Genomic DNA, 19,799 nt, shown 5'->3' on the forward strand with positions numbered 1-19,799 from the left:
GCCGTGTCATAGCGATACAGCTAGGATGCGGAAAAAGCCAGATCGCAAAAATCAAAGGTGAAAGAAAGGAGATCGAACAAGAATGGCAGAACGGGGGGCGAACTGACAAGAAGTATGTAAAGCGACGAAAGACTATGTACGAAGACCTCAACTCGGTTGTGTGGGACTGGTTTTGTACAGCACGGACGAAGAACATCCCTGTCAGCGGCCGGTTGATACAGGTGAGTTTTGTTGTGATGTTGTGTAATCGTCCGAAACAGTCACTGATTAAGTGACTTTCTCTGGTTATGTTTTTATGGACACTTTCTTTTTGCAGATGCAGCTGTAGACATGTCCGCGGACACACACATCTGTTGTTTATGCAACTTGTGTTGTTTGTTGCAGTAACCGTTGAGCATGTTTGACATGGCCTTTTCGACTCCATTCTGTCATCTTTTCTTGTTGGCAGTGGAGGTCATGGCTAATTTTTAAATTTTTTTAAAATAATCTCTCTTCTTCTTTCTTTCCTGTCTATTTTCTGTGTGTTGTTCTTGTAAGTTGTGGTTTTTTCCTTAACCTTTTCCATTCTTTTTTGTGTTGTTGCTCATTGCTGTTGTTTTCTTTGCTTTTCCACTTATGTTTTGCTGTTGTTTGTTTCAGGAGAAGGCGATCATGCTGTCAGTAGAGATGGGCCATGACGACTTCACAGCATCCAATGGCTGGCTGGAGTGCTGGCAGAGGCGCTACAACGTCAAGTTGCTGATATTTTTTATTTTCATATATATATCAGCTGCTTTACATTTAGTTTTGTTGTGATACTTTTACTTTTAATAAACATGTTGTGCACTTAGATCTTCTATGTTTGTTATTGTGTGTGTGTTTGAGAAGGTGCATTCTGGGTCATGGTGCATTCTGGGTCATGGTGCATTCTGGGTCCAAAGAGCCTCCCCTCCCTTAAGTGGACACCTGCAATCAGTGGACACTTTTGCTCTGTCCCAAGGGTGTCCGCTCATGAGAGGGACTGCTGTACTTTTTTTTAAAACTCTTTGTAAGAGATCATGGGAAAGTAACTTAAGTAGGCAATTCTTATTGGTGAGCCTTTGTAACTTTTATGTTTGAAAGTAAACCAGATTGTGTTACAAGTTACATTTTCCTGTTTGTCTCAACAGATCAATTTTTTAACCCAAATTTCAACCATATAATACATGTATATATTTTTTTTTCAAAACATCAAAAATTGGTACTAAAAACTCTGATTCTAAAAACAGAATTTAATGGCAATCTTGGAGCTCAGATGACACCAGATTGCACCATCTGGGTTCTTTGGAGAAAAATATTCCGGGCGGACCCCCCTAGTAAGGGTAGGCGCTTCGCGCCGTCGACTTGACGCTTCGAGCCGTCGACTTGACGCTTCGAGCCATCGACTTGACGCTTCGCGCCGTCGACTTGACGCTTCGCGCCGTCGACTTGACGCTCTGCGCCGTCGACTTGACGCTCTGCGCCGTCGACTTGACGCTTCGCGCCGTCGACTTGACGCCTCGCGCCGTCGACTTGACGCCTTCAGTTAAAAATGTTCAGCATTTTTTACAATTTTCAATTCCCATGCCTGATAACAAATCTATATATAATTTTTTAATTCAGGATATGATCAAAAATACAATGCAATCAATCTGTTACAAAAATTTCAATTTTATTTAGAATTTTAATGAAGAAATTAATTATTGTTAGTTTCCAAGCTGAAATGCAATCCCGAAGTCTGGCCCAGTTCAAAGATTATTTGACCAACATTTCAGTTTGATTGAAAAATGAGGTTGACACAGTGTCACCTCTACTTTTTTTAAAGTCTGATTTGACCTAGACATTTATGGAAAACATGAAGAAGAAAAAGTCTGGGAAAATCATCTGGAAAAATGTACATGTATGTTAAGTTTCATGAAAATCTTGTCCAGAAGTTTCCTACATACACACAATCACCACTTGTCTCCATTCCCAACCTATCTGAATACATCTAGTCAAAACTTGACTTAATATAAAAAGCAAATAAGGAGGTTGTTGGACTACCGTACAGCTTGAGATAGTTTTATGTTATAGGCGCATAGTTGGGCAGCAAACATTTTTATAACATTTACACAAACTGACATTAACTTTACAAAGCCAAGGTTTAAATGTACATCTGGAACAGCATGAAGCTTTCAATTCATAGCAGACCCAGAACAGCTCTGAACATGACCGTAGATCATAATGTTCTAGACACATGCTCCTGACAAGGAGTCTCCCATCAAGGCAGTTTAACATATCAGCCTGGTAAACACAGCTACTAGAACAGTTGAAATCAAGATGTTGCTGTGATGACCAGTCGAGGAGGAATCCGCTTTTCACCCCTACCTCCCCACTGGCCTTGTAGTCCCACACACTCTTTGGAAATGGGATCAGTGGATCCAGCCATCAGTCTGAAAGCACAAAAATGGGAGACTCTAGTCAGGAGGTCATGCTCAGCTTTGCTTATTGAAGTAAACATAAAACGATAAGCTCAGTTTAATCACATTGCTCAAATTAATAATTAATTATGCATCAGTCTGAAAAAAATATATCAACAAGCTAGGATTCACATAAAAAACAACTGATTTGTTCAAATAAAATGAAACCTACAGACTTCAGACAGACATGGTCAAAGAAAAGAAAGAACAAATAAATAAGTAATGAACAGAGTAACACAACAAAGCAGTATTCTTTATTTGGTGTTTTACGTCGTTTTCAACCACGAAGGTTATATCGCGACGGGGGAAGGGGGGAGATGGGATAGAGCCACTTGTCAATTGTTTCTTGTTCACAAAAGCACTAATCAAAAATTTGCTCCAGGGGCTTGCAACGTAGTACAATATATTACCTTACTGGGAGAATGCAAGTTTCCAGTACAAAGGACTTAACATTTCTTACATACGGCTTGACTAAAATCTTTACAAAAATTGACTATATTCTATACAAGAAACACTTAACAAGGGTAAAAGGAGAAACAGAATCCGTTAGTCGCCTCTTACGACATGCAGGGGAGCATCGGGTAAATTCTTTCTCATCCCAACCAATATGGGACTCCCCCTAATCCGCGGGGGGTACAAAGCAGTATGCACAGTAAACAAATGCAAAAAAGACAAAACAAGAAAAGCAAATGCTTATACAACTCGCCATTGCAGTAGAACCTCCCTTTTAAGATCCCCCAATAGAAGACTCCCTCCCCCACTACTCAACAGAAGACTCCCTCCCTTCAGAAACCAACCAAACCGATAGAAGACTCCCGCCTCGATAAAACCCTGTTTTCTCAGATTTTCTGTTCATAACCTCTGTAACTTGTAAGTTAACCAACACTTTAAGACTCCTTTTTTAAGACCTGATTTTCTCAGACTTTTTTTAAGTCTTAAAAGGAGGATTCCTCTGAATATTATCCTAATAGTCTAGCCAAGACTAAAATACCCCAGACACTAATGACATAGCTTGATGAGGTCGACTTATTTTCTTGATAGCTCAGTGGATATTTTTAGTGGTGAAAATCTTTTCATGCAAACATTTTCATGCTGCGACTCTGAAATTTGACAAAATGTTGGTCATGTCTGCTGATTATCAACACCTACAACTTGTACAAGTGTGCGAAATTTGGAGTCTTTTGCTCCCAAAATATCCAAGAAAACTTGACTTGAAGTTTTTATGAACATGACCCTGCTGTGACCCCAAAAGTTGACGAGGGTCAACCAAACTAAGGTCATGCCGGCACATTATCAAACCCTTAAAGTGTGCAATGTTTCAAAGCTCTAGCTTCAAAAACGTCTGCGGTAATGTCAACATGAAGTTTTTAATGAATCGAACTTGAATCACTCTGCTGTGACCCCAAAATTTGACGAGGTCAAATTGGGAGAATGTCAAACTCTTGAAGTGTGTTAAGTTTCAAAGCTCTAGCTTGAAAATCATCCGAGACAACCTCAACGTTAAGTTTTTTTGTCCACGTCGGGACGGCCGTTCATATGGACAGACACTAAGACTCATCGATTACTCAAATGAGTCAAAAATCAATCTGGATTTATCAGAAGGACACGGTCATTCCTGCCAAAGGTTTTGATAATAATCTCCCCCCCCTCAAAAAGCCATGGCCCAGACTGCAGACTCTTTATTGTGATTCTTGTGAATGGTTTGGGAGAGGGAGACACATAAATCATGCGTGTGCAATGTGTTTCTGTAAAGTTATCCTTTACACTGCCTGAAGAAGAAAATGATGTCTTGTCCACACAACGCGAACATGACACTGTTGTTTGTGAGCATGGAAGAAAGACCATGGGTTCTAGATGTGGAGGCTCAGAATCACATGTGTCATGCTGCAATTCAACAGTCAAATCAATGGGTTCCAAGACAGGTGGAGAGGGGAAGAGACAATCATCACTGTCCATGATTGCACCAAAGTTAGCATCAATACTTATACATGTAGCAGGAAGCTGTACACCAGAAGCTTCTTGAAGGCGTTGCCTAAAAATGACAAGTTTACTGCACAACAGCTTCTGATGTTGTAACAAATGTTCTGCTGTCAGGTGTGTTGTGCTTACTAGTCCCAACTCTGCCATATGCTGTTCTTTCTCACTCAGTGATAAAATGGGCAGTCTTTTTTCCCCTGGCAAACAGATTTCCCTTTCTCCGACAGGCGGAATTGGTGCAAATGGAAAATGAAACAGCTTTTTTCTGCTACTACTAGCATGCTGCTGGTTAGATTGTGTGTGGAAAAAGAGTGGTGCAAGCAATAGCCTGGGTTTGCTCCCATCCCTGTGAACAATTTGCCCTGGACGACGGGAATGAACTTTGACAGGAGCTCTGCACAAACCTGCAGATCGTGGGCGCAGGACTTTCCGACTCATATTGCGCGTGTGTATCACTCGACAGGGAACTTTCCTATGTCTCTTCAAAGACTTGACATTGTTGAATGTAGCACTACAAACGATACACTTTAATAATTTAAGCTTTGATTCCAAAGGCACTTTACTTTGAAGCAACAAACAGCCATCTTGTTTCTCTGGACATGCTGGCTTACTACTAGTAGCACTTGCACAATCCTTTTCTCCGTTATCATTTTCAGAAAGACAAGGCATAAGCTGCTTTTCTTTAGTGTCAAGCCATCTCTTTCTGCAGAGTTCCTCATCCTTAACAACAAATCCAGCTGATGTGGCAAAGTCCTGCTTTTTCTTTTTCTGAATGTGAAATGAATCATCATCATCACTTGAGCCATATTCAAAAGGAGACTTTAGTGTATGTTTGAGAGGAGCTGTGCCTTTCACTATCTTCGTCTGTTTACAAACATAACTGTGTGTTACTGGCAATAGCCCACTTCTGAGTACTCTAGTTTGCTGATTCCGCAGATGCACAGACAGAGATCTTGTGACAACTCTTTCATGAGCCTGTTTGTTCCCTTTCTTTGTTTTCTGTAGATCCGTGAAATCATGCAACATATTCTTACATTTCTTGCTGGATGCTTCTCCCTCAGATGCAGGAGTCTGGATCATGTTATATTCCGCAGCAGAACCTGTGTAAATAAGAAAAATGAAAAACAGTGCTGCTACATGTATCTTTATCAATCCATTTATTTTATCTAATCCTTAGCATGCCCCCAGAAACAAACCTGCTATCCCATCCCTCCCACATTCTCCCACTAACCCCAACCACTTCAACACCCAAATTTCTGGTTGAAGGCGCATAGAGCAAAGTCGGCTGGTTGGGTTTTGTCCAAAGAAGCGAAATGATGCAACTGCAAGTTTGAGCCGAATGAGCTTAAGATTTGCCACTAACATCTTGTTACCAAACTTGCGCACGCTTGTGTGGTTATTTTCAGAATACAGTTAGTGAATTAATGTAATGGGATAACATTCCTTAAATTCTACATTTTGACCACATGCTCTTTCAGGTAGTTCACAGGTAGCTACATCGGGATAATGGCAGGTCTACAAGAAACCTGCTTGTTTCTTCTCTTCTTCTGCGTTTATGTTTTTAGCATGAGTGGATTTCTACGTGTATGACCGTTTTTACCCCGCCATTCAGGCAGCATACGCCGATTTCGGGGGAGGCATGCTGGGTATTTTCGTGTTTCTATAACCCACTGAACTCTGACATGGTTTACAGGATCTTTTCCGTGCGCACTTATGGTCTTGTGTGTACACACGAAGGGGGTTAAGTCGCTAGCAGGTCTGCACATAAGTTGACCTGGGAGATCGAAAAAATCTCCACTCTTAACCCACCAGACGGCAGCGACCGGGATTCGAACTCACGACCTCCCGATTAGGAGGCCGACGTCTTACCACCACGCCACTGCGCCTGTTTGCGTAAACAAGGAAAAAAAGCAAATAGTTTATACCACACCCCTTCGTCATGTCCAATCACAGTGAAACCCAAACCCCCTCCCCCAAATAGAAAAATTCCTCACTTGTACGACATCCCCACCCCAATAGAAGAGTCCCTCTTTTAAGACCCCCCCCCATCCCCTAGTTGAAGACTCCCTCCCTTTTAAATTTGAGACTGTTTTCTCTGATTTTTTGTTCTTAACCTTTGTAAATTTACTCCCATTGTACCTGTAAAACTCCTTTCTTTTTCAGATTTGTTTAAGTCTGAAAAGGAGGGTTTAATAAATGTTTATAAATCAAAAATATTTGCTGTTCTACCCTCATAAAACAACTTCCGGTTTGCTCTCTCAGGGCTGAGCAAACTTTATTGTCAAGATGGATCAAGCAGATAAAATAATGCCTGGGCAGAGATTCGAACTCAAGGCCTTGAGATGTCGGGGCCGATGACTTAGCCGCTAGGCCACTCGATCAGTGTTGACAAAGAAATGTTGTTGTTGACAATTTTATATCGTGCCATTTAATTTTGCCTTTATTTTGCAACATGTTTCACGGAATCGCAGCACATGTTTACACTGCCATGCTACACGACATTTGTGCCATGCTACACGACACTTGCGCCATGCGATGGCTGCTACATCTCTATTAAAAACATGCAAGAAAATAAGAACTATAAATGAACCACTCTGAAGCTCTGTGTATTTGAAAACAGATAACAAAGAAATAGTTATATTCACTTCTGAACAATAGACTGATAGTGATAGAGGTATAAATCATGTTGCATCAAGAATAACATACAATGAATTTAATTAGTATTTTCCCCCTTTTTACATTTAGTCTTGACTAAATGTTTTAACATAGACGGGGAATCCAGACGAGGGTCGTGATGTATGTATGCGTGTGTGCGTGTAGAACGATTCGGAAAAAACTACTGGACTGATCTTCATAAAACTTCCTGGGTATGATATCCCAAAACGTTTTTGTTAATTTTTTCGATAAATATCTTTGATGACGTCATATCCGGCTTTTAGTGAAAGTTGAGGCAGCACTGTCAGTGTCACGCTCTCATTTTTCAACCAAATAGATTGACATTATGGTCAAGCAATATTCGACGAAGTCCGGACTATGGGATTGCATTTCAGCTTGGAAGCTTAAAAATTAGTTAATTAGTTTGCTCATTAAAGTTGTCATTAATATCAAATTTTCCGTTACAGATTAAAAAATGATCGCATTGTATTCTTCACCTTCTCCTGAATTCAAAAATATATAGATATGTCAGGTTTACTCTAAAAATGTGCTCAGAATGGAAGAAAATAGGTTCAGTTAAGTACTACAGTCGCGTGCTTCGTGGAGACGAGCGTGACCCGCCCCAGTCTTCGGGCTAGCCGAGTCTATCTAAAGGTAGTCTCGGCGATGACTTTTTTGGTTTTGTTATTGATTTTAATACCGTACTTTTCGAACTATAAGGAGATACTTTTTTCATTTTTTTTCACTTAAAATCGTGGGATCGCCTTATACACGACGTCACCTTATTCTCGGATAAAATAGGTTTCACGAGCACTGTGAACTTGAAATCAATGAGCAACTGCCGTATTTGACGGACTACAAGCCGCGACTTTTTAAAAAAAAAAATCGCATTGCGGCTTATAAAAAGATGCGGCTAAAACGTTACCTAAACTTGAATAGCATTCACCTAATGGAAGTCGCCGCGGATTTTCATTTCGCTCGATTAGCGATTACCGGTACTTTATTAGCTCTCTACTCAAGACTCGGCGCTTTTCTCTTTCTTTCGCGAATCTTCGTTTGTCGTCGTCGTGACAAGATAGCGTACAGAGAAACACCGGATGTATCAGGATCTCGCGCGCGCGAGATTTCGTTTTTTTGTGTCTCGCGATAGTTGGAGCAGCGAGAGCCGCCATGTTGTGTTTTCGTCTGCTCGAAATGTGCGCAAAAGTCGTAAATCATCCCAAAAAAAGCTTATTCCGGGCGAGACTACATGTGTGTGTTGGTTACAAATTGTGTGTGTGTGATATTTTTCTTCAATTTTTTTCACTTTTCTTCTTTGTTTCACTTGTTTATTCTCGGAGCCGATTTCGCCAAATACCGTACTTTCGTTTGCCTGCTTGTTTTGATTGATTGACACGATCTGATTATATTTTTTTCGACAGCGGCTAATATAGTGACGCGGCCTATACGTGGCTCGTCCCAATTTTTTTTTAAAAAGTCGGGGGTGCGGCTTATAAAACGGTGCGTCTTGTAATCCGTCAAATACGGTAACAACCATTTAAGTGAACACAATTCAAGACCCAGACCTGGGAACCCCTGTTTTGCACTTAGAGTATTCTCAAACAAACTTGGTGTATTTTGAGAAAAATGAGCGTACTTCATACAGCATAATTTTTCGAACATCCATGATTAAAGCATGCCTCACACGCGTCCGTCACACCATTAATTATGTTTACCTATACATTTAAAACAAATGCTTTTTTTTCAATGTTTACTGACAAAAACTGTAATTATGTGTCAAAATATTGGATTGGCTTCGAGATGGGCTTGTGAAGAAAAGTAGTCTAGGAATGTTTCTGGTCGTATTTTTTTTCCACTGACCGTACTGATCGTATTCTCGACAATCATGCGTACAAAATACGGCGAAATCGTATGGGTTCCCAGGTCTGAAGACCCATCTTCGTGGCTTGTGGGAAGCATGGATGAGTGAAGGCAATCACTCCTTCACGAAAACGGGACGACTTCGACGTGCTACCATCGCAGAGGTGTGCACCTGAGTTGTGAAGGCATGGGAGAAGGTGTCGACACGAACGATCGTCAACGGCTTCAGGAAAGCTGGCATCATCGAAGCATACGGTCAAGCCGACAACGCTGTAGCAGACGCCGATACTGAACAGGAAACGGAAGATGAGGACACAGCAGCGGCTTTCATGAACTTTTTTTGTTCAGACTCTGAGGGTTCAGATTTCTCTGGATTTTCTGGGAGTGAGAGTGACGACGACGAGTGACGATTGAGGTACCGCTGATCTTCTTCCCTGACTTTCTGTTTGAAACAGTGTTTCGTGCCGATTTTGAGCGGTCGCCATGTTTGATCATTGATGTTGTTTTTTGGTTTTTTTCCTACGTACGATGTTTTCCTCATTTTTTTTCTTTTTTTTTCTTTCATGCCGTGGCCTTATGCACGACACCATCGCCTTATCCATGACATCGCCTTATTCTAGGATTTTTTCAGTTTTATTTTTAAAAGTAGGGGGTGCGCCCTATACACGGCAGCGCCTTATAGTCGGAAAAGTACCGTAGTTTGATAACGACTGACTAAATGTTTTTGTATCGCTTCACGCGACTTGTTTTACAATTGGCGCAATAGCCTAGGACATCAGCCCCGAAATCTCAAGGTCCTGAGTTCGAATCTCCACCGTGGCGTTTATAAATTATTTTCCCCCCTCAATATCTCGTGAAAATATAGTATGCTCAGCCCTGAGAGAGCAAACCAGAAGTTTCCACAGCAAAATTCAAGCGCTGAATCAAGCTATCAAGGTCATACACGCAGTATAGGCGGGGTTTCAGGCATGATTCTGTACATGATTCTCAGCCCTATCTGTTCAAACACCCAGCCCCGGATAGTCATACTCATAGAGAACCTCAGCTTTAACGGCCTTTTCCAGCAAATGAGAAACAATAAATGTTCCAACTTGTGATTTGATTTTCGCCCACTGGAGCATACAGCAGTCCCTGCAATGTACGGCCCCCGGCGTGAGCGGACACCTGACATGTACGGACACATTTGCTCGGCACGGAGTGTTTTCCTTCTATATTTGCCCCCCCTTAAACGGACACCTGCAAAACGTGGACGCGGACACTCATTTTCGGTCCCAACAGCAGGTCATACCTCCAATGTACGGACAGACCATCGTCAAATTTTCACAACAAAATCGATAACAGAGCAGTCCGGCTCTTGGTACAAAGATCACAGCCGCAATGGCGTGATGACAGTCACTGATAACTTGAGTGCACGTGTACCCATCAGAAGGGGGGGTAGTTTTGGTCAGGAGTGGAGTACATGTATGCGAAGATGCCAACATGAAACTGCACTGTGCTCTTTATTCTTGTCTGTTGGACGTAATCAACAGAAACCACAGTCGATGAAGGTCCTGAGCGAAAGAGAGTGATCAAAAAACCGGCCACAGTTCTCAGCCTCTTTCATTGACAAGATACTCTTGTTTCCCCTCAGCCTTGACCAGTGAATCGGTTGCCTAATATGTGAACCCTTCAGTTGTCTTGCTTTGTCAAAAGTTAGGACACAGTCAACTGGTTTTGATCTGAGTGAACAGTGCAGCTGGCCTCTCTGGCCACAGCCCCAAACAGTACATGGCTGGAGGGAATGAGAGAGGGGGGGGGGGGGGGGTGGAGGGGTAGCTGGCTAAACTCTGTGGGGTGTCTGGTGTCACTACATGTCAGCAGGAAGAGCATTGGAGAAAAATAGAGAGGTGTACTCTTCCACACAATTTCCAAGCATCAGTTGTCACGGCTTGGGGTAGGCATTAGTGAGGGAGAGTGGGAGCTGTGTTATGTACAGTGTATTTCCGACTGAAGAGTGAAAAAAAAGTCACTGCCACGCCACATGATCGGCATGCAGTCAATAAAGCCAGACAAGAAGAAAATAAATTACATGATTATGACATGCAGCTCTATCTGCTGCTATTTATTCAAACTGGTTTTCAAGCTTATTCTTGCAAAGCATCTGCACACGCTCCTCTGTGCTGTGTTTGTGTGGCTGCTTTCGTATGTCAGTGCATGGTGAGTGTGTTCACTGCCTTGAGGATTTATTTGATCTCTTCTTTTCAACACTTTTCATACAAATCATTTTTACAGAACGTTTAAAGAAGTATTAGGAGTTTGTTGTTATTGTTTAGTAGCCACAAGAAGTGATTAGCATTGACTCAATCCTGTTGTTTGTGTGTCTCTGTGTGAGTGTATGGTGGAGGGGGTGGTGTGGTCACCCCTCCCGTGACCGGACACCTGCAATGTACGGACACTTTTGCTATGGCCCAAGGGTGTCCGTTCATGAGAGGGACTGCTGTACTACAAAAAAACATTGGCAGGTGACTTATGGGTTTGTCGTGAGATGAAATGACGGCCTGTCAGATATGTTACCGTCAAATACCGTCATGTACACTGCCCAAAATAAGTCAAGGACCAAAAGCCATTTTTCGATCCCAACGTTGATTGTGCAAGAATCACAAAAATCGGCGACAATGACCCTCTACGCTTTGTGGTCGTCTTGACAGCTTCCCTGCCTTTGCTGTGACAGCAAAAACCGGTACTCGGACTTTGCCTGTTTCTCTGTGCAGGCGAGCAAAGAATCCACAATATTGCGAAAAACGCACGTGAAAGTAACCCTCCTGCAGAGCTCAGCACAGGTGATTTTGCCCCAATCAATCTTTTTCACGTGAACCATTGGACGAGAGTGAACTGTCGTCACCAGAAATGCTTTATAAGCCCAGGCAAAATCACAGCAGGCCACCAAACAACCATGCCTCCAAGACGTCATCTGAACCTTGTCGACCGCGGACGAGCTCTAGCCTGGGTTCAAGAGGGTATCCGGCTCCGAGAGATTGCTGCAAGACTTGGCTGCTCCCATCCCGTCATCGTGAGGCTGCGGCAGCGCTTTCTGGCCACTGGAAGTGTGGAAACAAGACCCCGATCTGGGCGCCCTCGAAGCACCACACAACGTCAAGACCGCTACATCACACGCCAGGCGTTGCAGACCAGGACGACCACTGCCAGCACCATCAGACGAAGGCTTAGGGTGGCAACCAACACCGACATCAACGAGCAGACAGTCCGCAACCGCCTTCATGACCAGACGCTGCATGCAAGGCGTCAACTTGGCCGCATTTTACTGACGCCACGTCACATGATGGCAAGACTGGCCTGGTCCACCCACCATTTGAGATTGAATCGACAGCATTGGCCCAGGTACTGTTTTCCGATGAATCTCGATTCAGTCTGGAGCATGATGATGGCAGGACCAGGGTCTGGAGGCGTCCAGGAGAACGCATGATCCCTGCATGCGTGAGGGAGAGAAGAGCCTACCAGGGATGGTCAGTGATGGTGTGGGCTGGGATCAGCGAGCACCACAGGACCCCACTGTACCATGTACGGGGCAACTTGAATGCCCTTGTCTACAGGGACCAGATCCTCAGGCCCCAAGTCCTGCCCATGCTGCGTCAGATTGGGCCCCATGCAGTGCTACAGGACAATAATGCTCCCCCACATCGGGCACAGCTTGTGGATGCCTTCCTGCAGCAGGTACAGATCAACAGGATGGATTGGCCAGCCAACAGTCCCGACATGAACCCTATCGAGCATGCGTGGGACATGTTGGGCCGTCGTGTTCGCAAGAATCATGCTCCACCTGCAAACCTCCAACAGCTGCTCGTTCTTCTTCAGCTAGAGTGGCAGGCCATCCCCCAGGCTAATCTGGCAAACATTGTCCACTCAATGAGGGATCGCTGCAACGAGTGCCGCCAGAATCGTGGGGGTTATACCCATTATTGAACTTTGGGTCTGGAACGCCGAAGAAGAAGAAGAAGAACTTTGGGAACCGGTGAAACATTGGAATTGACAATCTGCAAAGACTTGCGACTTTTGATTTTGACCCCCCCCTTCACTTAAGAGACAATAACTCAATTGTTTATGAATGGAATTCAATGCACTTTGGCCTGATTGTTGTTGAATGATTTGACCACAACATATTACAAGTTCCATGTTTTTGGTTGATCGGTTTTTGCGTAAATTGTGTTTGGATTTTTGGTCCTTGACTTATTTTGGGCAGTGTAGCTTGAATACACACGTACAACTGTACAACTATACAGCATATTCTAAATCACGACGGGCACCCATTATCCCATGTTTGTGAACCATAAAGCTACACAAAAACACAAATATTCAACAACAAAATATTTTTAAGAACTTTTCAAAATCTACCGGTCGCTTAGTACCTAAGAATGTAACACGAACAGCGATGACTCCAAGACCACATTACTGATATCATATTCCGTTTTTGTTTTTTTAGCAAAAGGTGATGCGCCACTGTCAGTGTCACGCCCTCATTTTTCAGTCAAAATTGATAGTAATTTTGGCCAAGCATTCTTCATTGAAGCCTGGACTATGGGATTGCATTTCAGCTTAGAAATTAATTTGACGAGTTTGGTCAGTAAAAATCCCTAAGTTCAATAAAAAAATTAAGTAGAAGTGTAATGCCAAGGCACTGCATACCCCCAGCGAAGGACAAATCCGCTTTCTCTCTCTCTCTTTCTCTCTAGCTCTACCCCTCTTTCTCTCACACACACAAACACACCCCAAATCACACAAACACACACTGACTCACACAAATCTCATTCACACAAAACACACTCATACGCACATAGACAGATGGACACACTCGCCCTTGCAAACACACACACACCCTTGCAAACACACACACACATGCACTCAATCAAACTTCATACACAGAAAAAATACACTCATACAAACATATAGACAGACGAACACACACACCTTTACAAACAAACACACATGAGTCATTCTCCAAAGCTGGTAAATTCTTAGGTCGGTCACTTAAAACGAAATTTTCACAGAAGCAAATGTGGTTAGACCTTTCCCCCTGTTTATCTGGATAAAGATATGTTTGAAGAAGCACCCACAGCAAAATGAACGAACATATTTGTATTTTGATAGTCTAAAAATGTCAGTAAATCAACTAAAATGGCGTAAGAAAAATGGGAACAGGCTCGGTACATATTGGAAGCTACAGTTCCATGGGTGAAACTGATCAGAAATGAAAATAAGGAAAATGAGGCCGGGGTCCAGGGGCAACGCCCTGCTAGGGGGCCCAGGGAGGCGAAGCCCCCCGGAAGAAGAAAAAATCAGGCTTTTAAGGGTAAAAGTAGGCCTCTCCTGGTATCTCAAACACACAAATTTGCACATTAAGCAATGGTAACAAATGCCAAGCTGTAGTCCGATAATTCGCGCGCTCAGTGAAACAAAGACTCAGCGATGTCCGGTCACTGTGTTAGAGGAAATACGGATAGGATCGCCGGAGAGAAAAAAAGAGGTTTTTTTTTGTTTTTTTTAAAGATTTTTAAAATAAGGAATTCCTTATTTGACCAATTTCATTTGGCGGATTTCCGCCCTGAGGCGGAAAAGTTTCACCCATGCAGTTCATCATGCACACGATAAGTTGATTTTGGATGATTTGTTGAAAAGTCACTTTGTGAAACGATTAAGGGTCATTCCTGTGCAATTGTTGTTATTTCCTTTGTGTTTGAGACCCCAACAAATTAAGTTGAAATCAGCGTTACGTACGCATCGAATGTTGTCACGATCACTTATATTTTTTCGACCTCTGTGACCAAATGAATTTCTTTACAATCACTAATTCTTTTGCGATCAAGCCAACTAGTACAGCTTGAAGATGCAGAAAATGCATTCATTCAACCGAGGACACACTTTGGACAAATTTGATGTCTCAGAGAGTGTTTTGTGTCACAAGTGATGCGTTCCTAACGGCCGTTTTCATTATAAGCTAGCATCAATTCAACTGAATAAAAGCATACATTTTTCACGTTGCCTCTTTGTTAATCACCCAGCCATACAGATGCGTGACGTTTTTTTTCTCACAATTGTCATGAATAATGACGTCATTCACGAAAAAAGAAGGTATAGTTGACATTTTGGAAGAGTACGTTCGTAACGCCCTTTGCTACGCACAAAGATGCAGACCCCAATTACTTGGACATAGTCAACTTCTTACCGTTATGATTATGTACGTGCCAATGTATTGTTGTAAACATGCAACAACAACCAAAATAAATCGAGAAAAAAATTCTGAAACAAAAGTATGGAAAAAAATTCTGAAAAAAAAAATCGAATACAAAATTAAAACAAACCTCCAATAGATGCTTATCAAACTCTAATAAGCACAACATTTAATTAATCAGGGGTGGGACTCTTTTGATGGAAAACGAGGAAATCCCTTTTTTCTAGGGGGGTTCGCCGAAATGTGTTTAAATGGTACATTAAAATCTGTGCAATCTGGTGCATTCTGAGACTAAAATTCAACTCGTTTGAATCAGGTAAAAAAAGACATTCTCTCCCCCCCCCCCCCCCCCCCCCCCCCAAAAAAAAAAACCCCACTTTCACACAACAATTGTAACATTGTAATGGTGCATATTTACGTAATGAACCATGTATCCATAATCTAATACTGGCAATAGTATGATCCAAGTGACGCCCCAATGCATTGAAGCTCAAAATGACTATTAATTATCAGGGCCCGTATGCATGAACTAGAAGTAAGAAACACTGGAAGTAGAGGCCTCTTTTCAAAGTGGGAACTCCCGAAGTCAACTTTCTAACTGTTCACAATGCATGAACTGACTTGAACGCCAAAGTAGTGACAGCGAGAGTATTAAGGTCAAGGTCGGGGAAATTGGGGGAATCCCTACAAATACACATGCGCACGTTTCTATCAACATGGCAGTCAACGAAAATGGCAAGGCACGTGTGCCGCTCAAAAAGAAAGTAGACACGGAGGGGCGTTCTGCACCTTTTTCAGATGGTGAAATTGCTGTACTCTTGACAGAAGTGTTTTACGAAAGAACGGTTATTCTGTCCAAATTTCAGAACAGTTAATTAGAAAAAAACACAGTAAACACCAAGTTTACAGAACAGTCTAACTGTTAAACATAAAGACGCTATCTGGTCCAAAATTGCCAAAGAAGTGTCGCTCTCTCTCTCTCTCTCTCTCTCTCTTACGACACATGCACACACAGACAAACGTACACTCATGCACATCATGTACTGACACTATGACACAAGTGACACTGACGGCACACATAAACACACACACACACCACACACTGCACACACACACACACGCGCGCGCTCGCCCGCACACATATATACACACACACACGCACCCATACACGCACGCACACAGTCACAAACAAATAACCACACACTCACTCTCTCTCACTTTCTCTCATTCTCTCTCAATCTACACTCATACACACACTGAAACTATGATGACACAAGTGACACGTCACACACACACACACACACATACACACACACACACACACACACACTCACCGTAGTGACACCGGCATATACACACGCGCGTACAGTTGAAAGTCAAGACATGATATGATTTTTTCAAAGCATAGGAAGGTTTCTTTTGCAAATGAATAAAATTAACACAGAGGCAAAACCCGGTTTTTGCAGCCGGAATGCAATTGCGGAGGCTTAAAAAGGAAAAGATTAATAAAAAAAATATATAGCTCCCGGCGGAACTTGAACCCGGAGCGAATGAACGAGAGTCCGGAACCGTTACCACTGCACTATGTTACTCGTGTAGAATAGAGGCATGATGAAAAAAGGCATTCTGAGTTATTCAGTCGTGCTGGTTTGAAAGCTCGCCACCTTCGCCGAATGACTCGAGCACGTTTTTTTCGGTCAGTAACTGATCGAACTGTCGCTTTTGAGTCACTCTGTTTTAAGCATTTCACCTAAATTAAACAAGAATGTCACAGTCCGTGTCTATGGTGCAAGGTAGGAGACCGTCTCATTGTAGCCAAGTTACGACAGTTGCTCGATTGACGCATTTCACGTCTTCGATATTGTGTCTGAGATCATTTCCCAATGAGCTGCCTTTAAAAACGGAATGTCCTGCAATTGTAGTATGCGCTGGAGGTTTCTTTTGGATGGGTAAGGACCCTTGAGATGCGATATCGTCGTATAATTATGTCAAGCGAGAGGCCCTTGACATTGGAAGTGGGAACTTCGAAAGCAAAGTTGCCTGCTACTCGGTATGCACGAGCTAAATTGAACGCCGAAGTAGTGGCTTCGAGAGTTCTGAGGTCAAGGTCGAGAAAATTGGGGGAATCCCAATTAGTGCGCATGCGTTTGTAAACGGTAGGCTTGGTGACCAGAAGAAACAAATCTCATCGCGAGTTCGTAAATGGGCAAACGTTGATCGCGCTGTAGCTTTTACTATAATTGTTGTTTTTAACTGGTTGAACGAAAGCTGTGATGATTGTCCTTAAATAGAATGACTGTCTATAATAATGATTTCGTTGACCAGAATGTTGGGGACAATAAAAAAAGGTTGTTTATGTGGTAGCGAAGTCGGTTAACTTAAAACTCTTTTTGTGGTGTTTTTTTAATGATTGTGTATCGGTAAAACTGCTGGACAAAAATAGTTTGGTCAGAGCGAATGTTTGTGTTACTGGTAAATTTAACAAGTCGCGTAAGGCGAAAATACAATATTTAGTCAAGTAGCTGTCGAACTCACAGAATGAAACTGAACGCAATGCCATTTTTCAGCAAGACCGTATACTCGTAGCATCGTCAGTCCACCGCTCATGGCAAAGGCAGTGAAATTGACAAGAAGAGCGGGGTAGTAGTTGCGCTAAGAAGGATAGCACGCTTTTCTGTACCTCTCTTTGTTTTAACTTTCTGAGCGTGGTTTTAATCCAAACATATCATATCTATATGTTTTTGGAATCAGGAACCGACAAGGAATAAGATGAAAGTGTTTTTAAATTGATTTCGACAATTTAATTTTGATAATAATTTTTATATATTTAATTTTCAGAGCTTGTTTTTAATCCAAATATAACATATTTATATGTTTTTGGAATCAGAAAATGATGGAAAATAAGATGAACGTAAATTTGGATCGTTTTATAAATTTTTTTTTTTTTTTACAATTTTCAGATTTTTAATGACCAAAGTCATCAATTAATTTTTAAGCCACCAAGCTGAAATGCAATATCGAAGTCCGGGCTTTGTCGAAGATTACTTGACCAAAATTTCAACCAATTTGGTTGAAAAATGAGGGCGTGACAGTGCCGCCTCAACTTTCACGAAAAGCCGGATATGACGTCATCAAAGACATTTATCAAAAAAATGAAAAAAACGTTCGGGGATTTCATACCCAGGAACTCTCATGTCAAATTTCATAAAGATCGGTCCAGTAGTTTAGTCTGAATCGCTCTATACACACACACAGACACACGCACACACGCACATACACCACGACCCTCGTTTCGATTCCCCCTCGATGTTAAAATATTTAGTCAAAACTTGACTAAATATAAAAAGGCAGAACTCCATTTTTGGGGAATCAAGATATAAGGTGTAGTGAAAAGAAGATAAGTTCAGCGAATTTCATATTATTTGAAAAAATGTGTGTCCGAATTTTTAAAACAGAAAAATTGTTGTACTTAGGTGTTTGTAAATTACGTTTGTCCTCGTTAATTGTGAAGAGGATGTATGTTTATATAAAGTTCAAAGTCAAGATTGGATTTTTGTAGCCTACGTGCGTGTCTGCATGTGTATTAGACATAATACATAGACATAGAACACGTTATTATGTCAATTACGATAAACTCGGGTGTGGTGAATCACAATAAACAGCATAAAACGTAAGAACATGAATAAAATATCAAGGCGCAAATATAGTCAGCTCATCATAGTGTGGGGAGTGGGTACACACACACACACACACACACACATACACACACACACACACACACACACACACACACACACACACACACACACACACACACACACACACACACCGTCGAACACACACATAACGTCGAACACACACACACACACACACACACACCGTCGAACACACACACACCGTCGAACACACACACACCGTCGAACACACACACACCGTCGAACACACACACACCGTCGAACACGCACACAAACACACACACACACACACACACACACACACTCACACTCACACAACACACACACACACACACACAAACACACACACACACACACACACACACACACACACACACACACACACACACGGCACACGCGAACACGCAAACAAACGTATGAAGGAACAGACGCACAATTATACCCGCACGCACGCACACACAGGCAGACAGGCACTCGCACAAATACATACACACACACAAACACACACACACACACACACACACACACACACACACACACACACACACACACAGAGATAAAGCAATGACCCAAAAAATAGCAGAAACTTACACTTAAACACTTAAACACTTGAACACACACACACACACACACGCACACGCACACAAACACACGCACGCACGCACACAAACACACACACACACACACACACACACACACACTCACACATGCACACAACGACGCCCATTTTCATAGAAACACAGTAACCCCCTCGTATAAGCGGGAATGAAAGAGTGGTGGCCAATGACCCAGATCAACAAACAAAAGTCAAAGCTGGCAACTCAGGTTTGTATTCAGGGAAATTTGCACGAAATGCATGCAGAAGATACGACTTTTCCCTCTATTTTCTCTCTTTTGGAGCGTCAGCTCGGTTTGACATGAAAAACTGAAGAA

General features: G+C 42.3%; 2 protein-coding genes across 3 annotated transcripts in view; one reads left to right on the top strand and one right to left on the bottom strand.

The window, feature by feature from the left end:
- LOC138970871 (glycoprotein 3-alpha-L-fucosyltransferase A-like) overlaps nucleotides 1-19,799 on the top strand; it is a 111,055-nt gene that overhangs the window by 71,933 nt on the left and 19,323 nt on the right. The window lies entirely within an intron of this gene.
- Nucleotides 1,597-19,799, bottom strand: part of LOC138970869 (uncharacterized) — a 47,408-nt gene continuing 29,205 nt past the window's right edge. The window contains exons 3-4 of one of the 2 annotated variants that reach the window (XM_070343434.1): nucleotides 5,468-5,533; nucleotides 1,597-2,429 (exon numbers count right to left, since the gene is read on the bottom strand). In XM_070343434.1, the coding sequence (XP_070199535.1) occupies nucleotides 2,425-2,429; nucleotides 5,468-5,533 (71 nt within the window). In that variant the 3' untranslated portion in view covers nucleotides 1,597-2,424. The remainder of the gene's footprint in view (nucleotides 2,430-5,467; nucleotides 5,534-19,799) is intronic. The other variant, XM_070343436.1, reaches the window with a different exon arrangement.

The sequence above is a fragment of the Littorina saxatilis genome, linkage group LG7 (genome assembly GCF_037325665.1).
Source record: "Littorina saxatilis isolate snail1 linkage group LG7, US_GU_Lsax_2.0, whole genome shotgun sequence".
Classification (NCBI taxonomy): Eukaryota; Metazoa; Mollusca; class Gastropoda; order Littorinimorpha; family Littorinidae; genus Littorina; species Littorina saxatilis.